The following is a 14,364-nucleotide window of genomic DNA, read 5'->3' on the forward strand; positions in this document are numbered from 1 at the left end:
GGATGCCACAGGAGGGACAGGATAGATGGCTGAGTGCAGTGGGGAATAGTGATAAGGGGGAGCAGTGAGGTAGCACATTCTGGTTTTCCTCCTCCTTCTAGCTCACATTGCCCTGGTATGATCATTGCTTGGACATCTCTACTATGGAGCAGGGAAGTCTAGAGAGCAAAACAAAGTAACTTCAAGGAAGCCCCAACATCTAACTGTGGAGGAGGACTGAAAGCAGAGTCATCTGTGAACTGGCTGGCTCTTGAGATTTCTCCTGCCATCCACCCCCATGTGCCTGGCAATTACAAGATAGTAACAGCCTTGAATCCCCGGTGAAGAGCAGCTCCAGCCATGGCAGCTTGGGTAGGTTCTGGACGTACCAGGTAGACCTTGGAGGAACCTGGAGACAGGTAAGCTCAGGCAGCATCACTGGAGCTTTTCACCCTGAACAGCTCCTCCTCCCCACCTGAACTTGCCAGGAGAAGCACAAACTAAGGGAAATCTTTCACTTTCCCCCTGTAGAAAGATAAAGGCCAAGGCTGCTGAGCAATCCAAGAAAATAACACAAGATCCCAAAGGGGAAAATTAGGAGAAATCTGAGTGGCACACACTCTGGGGAAGGCAACCTGTGCCATAGGAAATCTCACTAATGCAACAGAAAGAATGAGAGTTTGAATAAGCATAACAAGTATCCTTAGAAAGATTAGAGAGGATGCTAGAAACATGGCTCAGTCAGAAATAGGTGGTTAGGAAGAAGCCTCAAACCAAGAGATTCAATATGGAAAGTTAGTTTTGAAATCAAGAACGCAGCCAACAGGTTGGATAACAGAAAGGACTCATCTGAAGACTGAATGAATGAGCAGAAGATTGGGTGAGAGAATCTTCCAGTGGCCATCCAAGTGGGAAAGAAGTCAAACATGAGAAAAGTTAAAACATGGAAAGAATAGAAGAGAATTACAGCAACTACTTAAAAAGAGTCCCAGTAACAGAAAAACTAAATGAAGGGGAAAAGTACTTGAAAATATTTATAAAAAAAATCTTTTGGTGGCAAATGCCACACTGGGGTGCCATGCTGGTATGGGACATTGTCAGCTGGACAGGTTGTCCCCATGTGGGGTTGGGGAGTATATGGAAAACACTGCTGTGAACTTAACACTTCTCTAAAACATAAAATCTGCTTTTGAAAAGTCTCTGCCAAAAAAAAAAAAAAAAAAAAGCAAGGGGAAGGGAGGGTGGAGAGAGGAAAACTAGTACAGAATGATCAAGAGGTTTGACCCCAAGAATACAAAAATGGATCAACATCAGAAAAAGGTATTAATGTAACTCATCACAATAATAAAAAAAGAGAAAAGGGATATGTTTTTAACAGATGTGAAAAGTATTTGGTGAAAAAGAATTTTTTAGTAAATAAGTATTTTATAAAAATAAACCTATTTGAAAACTATGAAGAAAAAGAAAACTTAGTTTTTTGAAGACTTTCTACCAAAAGTCTATAGCAAATATCACCTTATGAAGGTAGGTAGGCACATTCTCTTTAAAATTTGCAACAAGATAAAAACAAAATAGTAAGTAAGAGATTGGAGATTGAAGATTGGAAGAAGATATTTCACATGTGGAGTTAATAAGATTACTACATGGAAAATTCAACAAAGGCAGTGGACAAATTACTAAAACTAATTAGAAATTTTAGCAGGCTTTCCAGAAATAAGAATAATACACACAAATTAATGGTAGAATAAATGGTAGAAAATAAGATGCCATTTAAAAAGCAAAGTCAGAGTATAAAGTGTCTAGGAATTAGCCTGTAACAAAGAATGCATAAAAGCCTTACCTCCATTAAGGAGGAATTGGGGCTTATGAAGAGGAGCTGAATAATTTCAATGAAACAGCATATTTACAAATGGAATAATTTAACTTAATTCCAATAAAAAGTACCAGCTGACATTTCTGAGGACTCTGATACACTGATTCTAAAAGCTAAAAGGAAGAATAAAGTGTCATAAATATCCAGGACCACTTTGAAAAATGAAGGGCAAAACGAGGAAAGGACTTTATCAACCAGATAATCAGACATCACAGTGCCTAGTAATGTGAACAGTGTGTTCTGGCAAAGAAGTTGACTGCAGACACAAACCCATGAATGTATGGAACTTGGTATATATTAGGGATGGCATCACATTCGGAAATATTGACTCAGTATGGAAAAATATAATAAAATCTATTCCCTTTAAAAAAAAAAAAAAAAGCCTTTTAGCTAGATTTGGATTACAAACTTAAATGGGGAAGGTAAAACCAAAAGCCAATAAGAGAAAATGTAGGTCAGTATGTTCATGATCCCAGGTTGGAAGAAATTTGTAAACAAGACTCAAAATGCACAAGCCATAGATAAATTCACCTATAGCAAAGTAAATACTTATGTGCAACAAACATATCATAAAGTTATCAGAGAGTTGAAAGACTGGAGTATATTTCTAGTGTTGGAAACTAACAAATGATATCTAGAACATAAAACCTGTTGCTGTAAATCAGAGAAAAGATAGGAAACTCAACAAAAAACACGAGTGAAGTATATAAACAGGGAGTTTACAGAGGGGTAAGTCAGATCGCTAGTCATGTATAAAGAAAAGCTCAGCTTCATAAGAAATTGGAAAACATATTTATTTTAAAAAATCGGAAAAACAAACCGCAGTAAAATGCCCCCTTGCATGTACCAGATTTGTAGAAACATGAAAGTCAGATAATACCCAGTGTTGGTGGGGAAATAAGAATCTTCATGCTTTTTTATTGCAGTGTCAATTGACCGGCTATATTAAAGATCACTCGCTGTGTTTAATGAAATAATGTGTGAATTTACTCTATAATTGAGCAACTCTGTGCAGATATCTCCAGAGACACTCTTGCATAGGCTCACATGAGGACATGCCAAAGAATGTTCATTGCATCCTTGTTTGTGTTAGCCGAGAGTTGGAAGGAACCTCCTGATTGTCACTTGGAGACTGGACAGAAAGAGGTTTGAGGTAGCAGTTGGAAGGAATGAGCTGTATTTACATATAGCAGCAGGATGGACATATTCCAGAAATATAATATTGAGTGGGAAGGAAAAAAGTAAGAAAAAGCATTAAATTTACTCCCAGCACGTTTCATGAAAATATAGAACACAAGCACAAAGCCACACTAACTTTCAAGGATACATAGATATCTAAATAAACATCTGGGAGGTGGCTTAGAAGTATGCATATATCACTACAGCAGTTACCTTTGGGGACAAAGAAGTGGAAGATGAAGGGAAAATAACCCTGCACAGGGTCCTTGCACTAATAAAAACAAATCTGAAGGTTTTGTTTTTTAAGATTTTATTTATTTAGTGGACAGAGATCACAAGTAGACAGAGAGGCAGGCAGGGGGTGGGGGGGTGAAGCAGGCTCCCCGCTGAGCAGATAGCCCGATGCGGGGCTTGATCCCAGGACCCTGAGATCACGACCTGAGCTGAAGGCAGAGGCTTAACCCACTGAGCCACACAGGTGCCCCAAATCTGAAGTTCTTAACAAGAAATTAGTTTTTCCTAACACTTTGCTGGATGAATTGTTTTTTATATCTTTATCCACCTGTGATTTTGTTTTTGTGTTTCCCCATTTTTCCCCCAAAGAGTTGCTGGCTCCTCGCCAGGTCTCTGCAAATTCGAAGGGTGTGGACAACATTATGGTGACGTGGGAGCCTCCTGGGAAAGCTGCACCTGCTGTCCAGGAGTATGTGGTGGAATGGAGGGAGCCCCATCCCAGGGGTGGCACACAGCCCCCTCTAAACTGGCTGCGGTGTACCCCACTCAACGTGTCAGCTCTGATTTCAGGTATTTAGTTGTTCACCTTCCTCTTCAAAAACTATTAAGTCCCCCCCCCTTTTTTTTAAAGAACATGCAGATGGGAACCCAGAACCTTCCTCAATTACAGGCAGTTGCATGAGAGGGACAGTGATGACCTTGAGTCCTTTAGGACACTACCTTAAAACACAGCACTGCAGCCATGGAAGACCAGCTGATTGATCAAAGCCTCTAGTATTTATGGATAGTTCATGTGCCTGGCACAGAGCCATATAAGACACATGCATCATTGACCCACACAAGCATGGCTGAGAGTAGGTAGTAACCCGTCAGTGTGACAGGCACCTTCCACGTGGGAGTTTACGTAATTCTCAGAACAATCATCCGTAACAAGTGTTTAACTCTGCCCTTTGTACAGATGAGGAAACCAGGAGATCTTTCAATCCCAATTCTGTTGCATATTATTTGTGTGATAATAAATCCAGATTTATCTATATGATAGTTGGCATCCCAGTCCTCAAATCCAAATCTGTCAGTGGTTTCTATCAAGTGATAGAAAGCATCCAAAAAGATAGTAAAATGATCAGACAGAACTTTGTCAATGTCACTTTTAGGAATAAACTCAGTGTATTAAAAAGTGCTGTTTCTGCAGCTAGACTATCTGGGTTTAAGCCCTGGCTCTGTCACTTACTAGGTTGTGTGACCTAGGACAAATTACTTAATGTCTCTCTGCCTCAGTTTCCTTACTGCCAAATGAGGAAAATAATAATACCTACCTCATTGGGTTATTGTGAGGACTGACTGAATTAATGGAGAGAAAACATTGTGAACAATGCCTCACACATTTTAAGTACTCAATAATTTAGCTGTCACTGTTACTGTTATACGTGATGGGGCTAAGATTTTCATAGGTTTTCAAACTCTAAACTCTATAATATTTTTATTACACCATGGCCATCATTACATCTCCCCAAGAGGATACACACGCCCTACCTATGGAGACAAGACAAATGGAATAAACAGACCACACTATCAAACAGTATGTGAGCTAGTCCTTAACCGTGAGCCTCTTGTACAGGTTAGCTGTTCAGACTTCTAGTGGATTGTGTTCAGACATAATCACTACACCTAAAGATGGTGTTGTCTAGATAACCCAAAGAATATCAGAAGAAGATGAACTAGTTATTGGGGGTCTGGAACTTTTAATATGGAAACCATTTAGGGGCGCCTAAGTGACTCAGTTGGTTAAGCATCTCTCATCTCAGCTCAGGTCTTGCCCTCAGGGTTATGAGTTCAAGCCCTGCACCGGGCTCCATGCTTGGTGTAGAGCCTACTTTATAGTAATAATACTAGTAATAGTAATAGTAATAATGTGGGAACCATTCATCCTGTAGAAAAGAATTCTAGATGTGGGTGGGCAGTTTGATGGCTGTTGCTGGCTTTGATGTATATGTGGGAAAGACTATGTGTCTGCCCTTTGTTGCTCTGGAGAATGAAACTAAGTCCTCTACATAGACATTATAAACCAGGTATCAGCTCAGTTTTGAGAAAGAAATTGCCTTACATGTGATAGTCTCTAAGAGGACAATCAGTTGGCCCTCAGGGCGATGTGTTCCCTGTCCCTAGAACTGTTGCAGTAGAAGCAACTTCCCTTTAGCGCGGTTACGCCTATCAGATCAAATGAAACAGTGGATAGAAAAGGCATTTACTGAATTCCAAACTGCTACAAAATTGTAAATGCTTATTATAAACTATATTAGGATTGACCTCTGTGGGGTAGTTTAGACCCTGTGGCCCCTATAGTTTCTTACTTTTAGAATTTCTGTAATAACACTCAAATACCATAAAAGAGATGATAAGAGAGAATGTCTTGCGTATTTAGGGAACTAAAATATTTTTAAGCACTTTAGAAATACTCATTTGCATGAAATCAGTATAATACTGGGTAAAATAACTTTGTTAATTAAAGTTGTTCCCCTGCTTGAAAACACTTGTTTAGCTATTAGTGTTGATGTTACGTTCTGGAAATAAACACTTAAAAAGTTAAGTAATTCATACTTATGAATTCAGTATGGCACTCTCCGGTCAGTAAGGTGACTCCTTGCCATTAAGATCCTTACCAGCCTTTTCCCAGCTGCCAGGGCAGCACTGGTGTTTTGGAGTATATTCTGGAGGCCAGAACACAGTCCAGCTCTTGGGTTATAGGTTGGTTGTAAGCTAGAGACCGTCGGTACCGTCTTTTGTGGGTAAAAATGATTCTAACCATACAGAGCCACTCCTTTTACAAATATGTCAGAATCTGTAGGTGTCTAGAAAGGCCTTCCCCGATGCCTGGACTTCTGCATGCTCCCACTCTATTTCCTCGGCGATGACTCCTCATTATTGATCATTTAATGTTTGTCCTCTCCCATATTTAATAGATGAAAATAGCTTTTGACAAAAAATCCACCAAAGAGGTAGTTTATAAATATGGAGTCAGAGCCTTTGCCCAAGGATGGGAGGTATATATGTAGGCACAGGAGTAGTGGGAAATGAGCCTGGAATTTGGGGCCAGCGTGTAGAAAGAAAGAAAAATCTCAGGAATGTGGATGTTGTACACTGGACAGCAAAGCTAAGGACCTTCTGAGGTGAATTTCTGAAGGCTAATGATTAGGGCATGTTTGTATAAGAACTAGCCAATAAAACAGGAATCCCTAAAGTCTGAATCAGGGAACAAGGTTTTTAGGACTCTTTTCTTCATGCAAAGGGAAATACCAGCTAAGTTATAGAGCCACACTTTCTTCCCTCCTCCACTAAGGGTAGGCTGTTCACAAGAAACCCACAGCAGTCTCAAGGCCTCTGCCCTGAACTCACGTTTTGCATGGCAAAATGCAATGATACTAATTGCTTAATGAGCTCCTCTGGAATTCCCACACCTGCACATGACACGGTGGCTGGTCGGCTGCTTCCAGGACTAGAAACAGCGGCCAGGCCCAACCCTCTCCCAAAAGAAATATGATTCCGTATTCCAAGTTGCCCTTTAGGCTTCTGGGTCTGCCTGCCATGGCGAAGAATCTTTGGATGACTGAACTAAGCTGACCGTGTCCTTTTTTCCCTATCACTTGGTTCATGAATACAAATGGGAACTCACCGTGGCATGAGTTTGGATCTCCTTGTGGTCTCTTCTGACAGTATTGTTGCCATCTGAGCTTTATGTGATACTTGCTGGGATAGTTAAGGGACAATGGATTTTCATATAAAACACACATTATTTAGTAAATTATTCTGTGATATAAAATTCCTCTTCCTCAAAAATAAAATGTTATGCCCTAATCAATTGTCAGTGGAGGGGACCAGATCTGTTCATGACAGGGCATTAAACACTGTGGGAGAGAGTGCTTACTCTGACCATGTGACCCTATCGTTGTCTGGTAAGGATTCTCTCTCATTTCCCATTAAATTTCCTTGGGAATTTAAAGCTATGTTATGCACAGTATCTGTGAAAAGGGCCTTTTCGTTTCCTTTTAAAGAATTTATTTATTTGACAGAGAGAGACACAGCGAAAGAGGGAACCCAAGCAGGGGGAGCTGGAGAGGGAGAAGCAGGCTTCCCGCTGAGCAGGGAGCCAGGACCCTGGGATCAAGACCCAAGCCAAAGGCAGATGCATAACCGCATAAGGACTAAGCCACCCAGGTGCCCCAAAAAGAGCCTTTTCTTTACAAGAAGTAGAATCTGAAATTCATGGATATAAGGAGTTTTGACAGGAAAGAGCAACTTGCCAGCCAACTTCATGACCAACAGAAAATTGCAAAGTTTGGCATTTTAAAAGTGAGGAATTAGCATTAACATTCCCAGGTATCCTGCTAATCTCCAGGCTGTGAACCAAGTGAAATCTGACCGGAGCTGAGGGAAACTCAGGGGAAGAGGGCAGCAGGAGAGGCTGCATTGCCCTGAGCTGTCCCAGTGTGTCCCAGCTGCATGGGGCAGATCCCCATAAGCATACCTGGAGTAAGAAGGCCTGTCCAGGTTCTGTGTTGGAAAACACCAGCTGCACTTCTCTGTAAATAGCGAACAATTGGTTTGTAGAAGTCCATGGTTTTTCTTTCTTTTTCTTTTTCTTGAAAATGACTTCTGGGGTGCCTGGGTGGCTCAGTGGGTTGAAGCCTCTGCCTTCAGCTCAGGTCATGATTCCAGGGTCCTGGGATGAGCCCCACATCAGGCTCTCTGCTCAGCAGGGATCCTGCTACCCCCTCCCTCTCTCTGCCTGCCTAATTGTGATCTCTGTCAAATAAATAAATAAAATCTCAAAAAAAGAGAGAGAGAGAAAGTGACTTCTGTTTCAAAAGCAGTCTGTGTGGTTATATTTAGATCTTTGTTGGAAGTGGAATAGCTTTTGTCTCCTTGATTGTGATGACCCTGAAAAGACACTTCAGGTTGGCCTGTCTGTTCACCATGAGGTGAACTTGGGCTTGGTGGTGGGAGCAGTGGCTTCCTGAAGCCATTGACGTGGCAAACAGGATGCTGAGATTTTGTGACTTAGGTCATCCCTTCACCCTCAGCCCAGACTGTCCTTGAACTATCTTCAAATGAAGGAGAGCAAAGGAGTGCCTTGAATGCATCCATTTCAGATACTTAAATGTCTCCCTTCAGTGACTCACATATGATGCCAAACCTGTTATAAGAACTCCCTTTTCCCTACAGAGAACATAAAACCCTACAGCTGTTATGAAATCATCGTGTGTGCGGTATCTGGGGACCAGAGAGGGTGCAGCTCCATCCGGGGTAACTCGAAGCACAAACGTGAGTCTTGGGACCTTTTGCCAAATTTTGCTTTTGTTCAACAGTTTGGATTTGGAGGGTGACAAAAGCCTCCTGTGTTCTACTTTGCAGCACCACGGAGTGGCCCCCACATTAATGCCATCTCAGAGGAAAAGGGGAGTATGGTAATTTTATGGAACGAAATTCCAGCCCAGGAGCAAATGGGCTGCCTCCTCCATTACAGGATATACTGGAAGGAAAAGGACTCCAATTCACAGCCTCAAGTGTGCGGTATGTGGGAGAGACAAATGCAGTGGGTCTTTCTCGTTTAGGTGTCGGGGACCTGTAACATCACGCATGTGCATTCTGACAGGTACTAGCGCTGTGAGCGGCACATAGTAGGTGCTTACTAAATATCCGTGAAATTAACTGAATGAAGAGAAATAAAAGATATAAACACACACACTCACACAGAGTGACTGACCATGTTAGTGCCCAGCAAATAGAAGTGAAGGTGATGGACTAGGCTCTTAGGAATGGCTCACGTAGCGAGACGGCATTTCAGAAGGCAGTAACAGCACTTGAATACTATCATGCAGACCCCTGAGGTTTGCAAGGGATGAGTTGGGAGAAATTTTGAATTCTCACATTTGCAAATACTATCATAGCATATTATTTTCTCCTTAAAATAGGTAAAATACAATACAGGGTAAGTAACTTCTTTTGACCTGTAATTATTCTATAACTCTAAAACGAAAGCAATTAAATTCTGGCTGGGACATTATCTCAGATGATTTCATTTCTCATTTATGTAGCAGCTCCAAGTTCCTTGCCAGATTTGATGTTCTAATCTCTGATTTATTCAGAGTCGTGGTTTTTTTTTTCTTCTTCCTGGCTTGACCTTCTCTTTATTTCATAAGCAAGCTGGCTTTCTTTCAGGACCATTTATCATAAAGAAGCAATATTTTTATTTCTTCGTGAGAGCTGTTAGGTCCAGAAAGAATGCAGCAAATCCAAGCTGAGATGTGGGCGCCAGAGAGCTTTCTGTAAGAGGGACTTTTACCTAGGAGATAGGACAGAATGGTCCTTTCTCTTGACCTCAGCAGATCTTCAATATTGATTTTCAATATTTTTCAATATTGATTTATATAATAAAAATGAACTAGCATTAAGAGTGCTAGTTAATGCTAGCACTTAATGCTAGTTTATTTTTATTATATAAATAACCTTGCACATGGTAAAAGCATTCAAATAGTTGAGAAAGCTATACAATGGAAATTATCTCTTCCTCCATTCTTAGGCTATAGCAGTGTTTCACACGTTCTTCCAGAAAAAAACCTTAATGCACATAAAAGCATATATTTGGGACCATCATCTATATTCTGATCTACACCTTGCTTTTTGCCTCTCAATAATATATCAGTCCACATCAGTACGTATGGATTTGCATCACTCTTTTTTAACAAAAGCTCTACATAATTCTATTATAAGGCCTTGCAAGCAGTCACTTAACTAATCCACCATTGGTAAGTAGAACCCATCACTGAACAGAGCTGCTTCCTACTGGGCCTATATGGATAAGTCAGTCCAGAAATGCACTCCAGAACCTGGTGACTTCATTGACCTCTTTGTGGGCCATTTGGAATTCTCCACTTGAAATGTGCTCCTTCCTCCCACCCCCAACTGTCATTTTAGCAGAATTAAGACCACAATGCCTATTAACAATCAACACAGTCAACTGGTTCTTAAAGCTACTCTTAGACTTGTTGAAGAAAATCTCTACCTTATTTTATCACAAATCTGATGAATCTAAAGTCTATGTAAGGGCATTTGAAGTTTGTTTGTTTTATTTATTTATTTATTTATTTATTTATTTAGTAATTTGAACACCCAACTCAAGACCCAAGATCAAAAGTGGCACACTCCAGGGACTGAGCCAGCCAGGCACTCCCTATGTAAGGGCACTTTAAAATAAGTTGAAAGGAGGTAGAGATTCAAAATCCGACTTCACACCAGTTTAAAATAAGTTTTCCTTTTGCTGCAAGCACTTGGTGATGAATCAGACCTGTGCCCAGTCTTCCGAGAGCTCTGGGTCTACGGAGGGAGATGGAGAGGTCCACAAAAGTGATGTAACCACTAGAATCAAGGACTGACAGCTCCCTACTGTATTTGGCAACCAGCAGTCATTGGCAGACCCACAAGTACAGCTTCCGGAGAGCGGTAGAGGGCAGTAAGTGAGGACAAGGGAAAAAGACGTCCAAGAGACATCACAAACGGAAGAGGAAGATGGAGCGCCAAGGAGGAAGGGGCCCTGTCCTCTGTCATTGGGTGCTACCCCCCACCCCAGGCAGCAGCACAAAGGGAGCCTGGGGAGTGCAGGAGGAGTACATAGTCCTGCTTGAGCAGAAAGGAGGGGTGCAGCTGCACAACGTCAGTATCTTGCTCAGGGGATTCTGGTGCACAGCCGCTCCACTGGATACATGCCGATACTGCCATGGGCTCCAAGAGCGCATGTCTCTACCAGTGCACACATTGTGCATTGTTACTTCCTGGCTGTTTTTGTCAACAGTTTCAAAGAATCTTGAAGGAAGAAGCCCCGGAGGTTTGCTCATCATTGTCTCCCTGTACCTACCATACTGCCAGGCATACAGGAGGTGCGCGTAATAACAGTATTTGTTGACTGACACATGAGTGAATACTGCCCCACACTTGTTAAACCAGTGGAGACTGTCAGGTTAGAACTAGTTTCCAGTAACTGCAGCTAAGTTTTGTCTGGTAGCACTTGACCTTCCTACCTGCAGCCTTTCAAAAGATTGGCAACTAGCCCATCGTCCTAAACTGGTGTCTCCTCGTTTCACCACCGGAGCCTAAAATTTCAGACCCCTATGGATTGAATGCCCCCCTTTATCTCTGCTGGAGATCACAGTCTGGACCAGGCAGCAGAACCAGTATTTCTGGCATGACTTCTTTGTCCCATTACTCAACACAAATTCTTTTGCTAGCCAAACTGCTGGCTCCATCAACCACCTCACTGCTCCCTCCACAGAGTTACGATTTTTGTTCTTCAAATATATGCGCAAGCGCGTGCATGCATGCGTGTGTGTGTGTGTGTGTTTGCATGTAAACTTCTTTGACCATTCTTTGACCAGCAAACCATTCAAATCCCTTCCCTTCTGTTCTAAGGTCTCCTTTCACTCTCAGAGCTGGAGATGCCTTCACGCAGTCAGACAGCTGACTCTGAGGCTCACTGATGCTTTGCTACAGCAAGATGAGCAGAAGGTCTCTCCAAAATTATTTTTTTAATTCCCTGCCTTAGGAATAAGGAAAGAGATTTTTGAGTTCAATCAGACTGGTTAAGTCTGTGCAAACAATTTCATCAGGTTAGAGTTGGCTTGCAATTTTCCACATGGTACTTTTTTCTCAACAGGATTTTGAATAGAGAGAGTGCTCTGATAGTCACAGCTGTTAGGTGATCTGCTCAGGCCTCACCCGCTTTGGGTGAAGTGACCATGATATTACAGGACTCCTTCTTGCTGGTTACCCATAGTAAACATGGGTGTGGGAATACAAGAGCTGTTTTCCCCATTAGATGGTGAACACTTTGAGGCAGATTCTATGCCTTTGTATATACGTGGTGACTCATCAAGAGCACAAGCTCAATAAATATTTGTGTCTGTTGAAATACATTTAGCAAACAGGAGTGTTGTCTGACCTGCCCTGGGGTTTGTGAGCCGGTAACTGATGTTGAGGCTCAAAGTGCTGGGTTCTAGTTTCCACTTTGATCACCAGCACAGACGCATCTGCTGAATGAGCCAGGAGGCGACCCCTGCCAAAGTTCTGCCCTTGATCTTTTAGTCCCCCTGCCCCCGTATCCGCAGCTTTTGAGAAGCCACTCCAAAACTCACACCCGGCAGATCACTGGAGAAGACTGCCTGTGTACTATAGGAGGAGAAAAACAACACCCATGCATTGCCCAAAAAACACAACATCTTCCTTGCTGAGACTCTGTAGGAGTGTTGAGAGCAAAAGGGACCAATTATCTAGGCTTAAACCACCAAGTAAATCTAATTTAAGTACCATTGCTCCCACTTTTAGGTTTTATGTCAAATTAAAGCAGATCATTATATTAAACCCATTAAGACCAGTATCCAGGACCTACCAAAAAAAGCAGAAAATAAAAATTAATGTTACTTAACTGACTATTAACTGCGAAACTTAGCTTGCTTAAAAATTCTATTGAAAACAATTTGTGTATTTAATTTCCTCCCCCCAAATTTTCAAAGATATCTAAAAACGTTGGAAACGTTAATAGTCATGGGAAATAAAAGGAATTACTACAGCTAAATAATTTCAGAAGCAGAATGATAGGGGCGCCTGGATGGCTCAGTCGGTTACGTGTCCGTTTTTGGCTCACGTCATGATCCTCGGGGATGGAACCCTGCTGGGCCTCCGTGCTCAGCGAGGAGTGTGCTTCTCCCTCTCCCTCTGCCGCTTCTGGCTCTTGCTTTTGTGCATGCACAAGCTCAGTCTTTCAAATAAAATCTCAAAAAAAAAAAAAAAAAGGCAGAGTGATAAAAGTTCTTTCAAAAGATTTTATCAGGGGCGCCTGGGTGGCTCAGTGGTTAAAGCCTCTGCCTTCGGCTCAGGTCATGATCCCAGGGTCCTGGGATCGAGCCCCACATCGGGCTCTCTGCTCAGTGCAGAGCCTGCTTCTCTCTCTCTCTCTCTGCCTTCTTCTCTGCCTACTTGTGTTCTCTGGCTGTCAAATAAATAAATAAAATCTTTAAAAAAAAAAAAAAAGATTTTACCACAGAAAATATATTTAATTATTTTGGTATGCTGTGAAGTAGGACCGCCATAAATGACAGTGTCTACGGCCTATCAAAGTATTAAGTATTAATGAATTAGTACTTGTAAAACAGCAATGTGCTTTTCTCTTTCAAATTAAATAAATCATTAACAACAACAATAAAAATAAGTAAAGCTCACATTCAAATATTTCCTTTAATACGTGCCTTTCTTCTTTTATCTTTATCCTTCTTTCAGAAATTCCCTACAGGGTATCCCCAAATTCACATTCAATAGACAACCTGCAGCCCAGAGTGACATATGTCCTGTGGATGACAGCTCTGACAGCTGCTGGGGAAAGCCCCCCAGGAAACGAGAGGGAGTTTTGTCTGCAAGGTAAGAAATAACTTCAAAGATGGTATGTCCACCCTGGAACCCTACATGGGCATACACTCCCACTATGTCTGGCATAGAGATGATCAGAGTTTCTCTCATTCATCAGTTACCTTCTTGCTGCTACACCTTTGCACTTGCTGTTTCCTTTAAATGGAGTACCCTACCACTTCATGGTTTGCTTGGAGATAGTACCTACTTAACTTTCAAAACTCAGCCTAAATGTTTCCTCCTCCAGGAAACCCTCCCAAATGCATCAACATAATTCCTTCATAATGCACTACATTTGACCCCTATTCAAAACTCTGAATCCGATAGGCAGGAACTGGTATCTGTTTATCTTCAAGGTCTAGTAAGGTACTTGTTCACTAAATATCTGTTCCAGTACCCAATGAGAATAATCTCAATAATAGCAGATATTTCATATCAGATAGTTACTATGCAGCAGTCGTTGTGTTAAGTACTTTGCATACTGTAGTTATTTTGCTGGGGCTCTTGTAACAAAGGGCCACAAACTGAGTGGCTTAAACAATAGTAATTTATTTTCTCACACTTGTGGAAGTCTTGAGTTCAGGGTGTCGGCGGAGTTGTTTCTTCTGAGGGCTATGAGAGAATCAGCTCCCTGCTTCTCCCCTCCAAGT

The 14,364-nt window shown here is 41.7% G+C and overlaps 1 protein-coding gene across 5 annotated transcripts in view; it reads left to right on the forward strand.

Moving 5' to 3' along the window:
- The window catches only part of IL12RB2 (interleukin 12 receptor subunit beta 2), a 75,536-nt gene that overhangs the window by 50,256 nt on the left and 10,916 nt on the right, over nt 1-14,364 (forward strand). For all 5 annotated transcript variants that reach the window (XM_032870062.1, XM_032870063.1, XM_032870064.1 and 2 more), the window contains 4 exons: nt 3,635-3,835; nt 8,486-8,584; nt 8,675-8,833; nt 13,589-13,726. In XM_032870062.1, coding sequence (XP_032725953.1) covers nt 3,635-3,835; nt 8,486-8,584; nt 8,675-8,833; nt 13,589-13,726 — 597 coding nt within the window. The remainder of the gene's footprint in view (nt 1-3,634; nt 3,836-8,485; nt 8,585-8,674; nt 8,834-13,588; nt 13,727-14,364) is intronic.

This window comes from Lontra canadensis, unplaced genomic scaffold (assembly GCF_010015895.1).
Source record: "Lontra canadensis isolate GAN:19392208 unplaced genomic scaffold, GSC_riverotter_1.0 scaffold40, whole genome shotgun sequence".
Lineage (NCBI taxonomy): Eukaryota > Metazoa > Chordata > Mammalia > Carnivora > Mustelidae > Lontra > Lontra canadensis.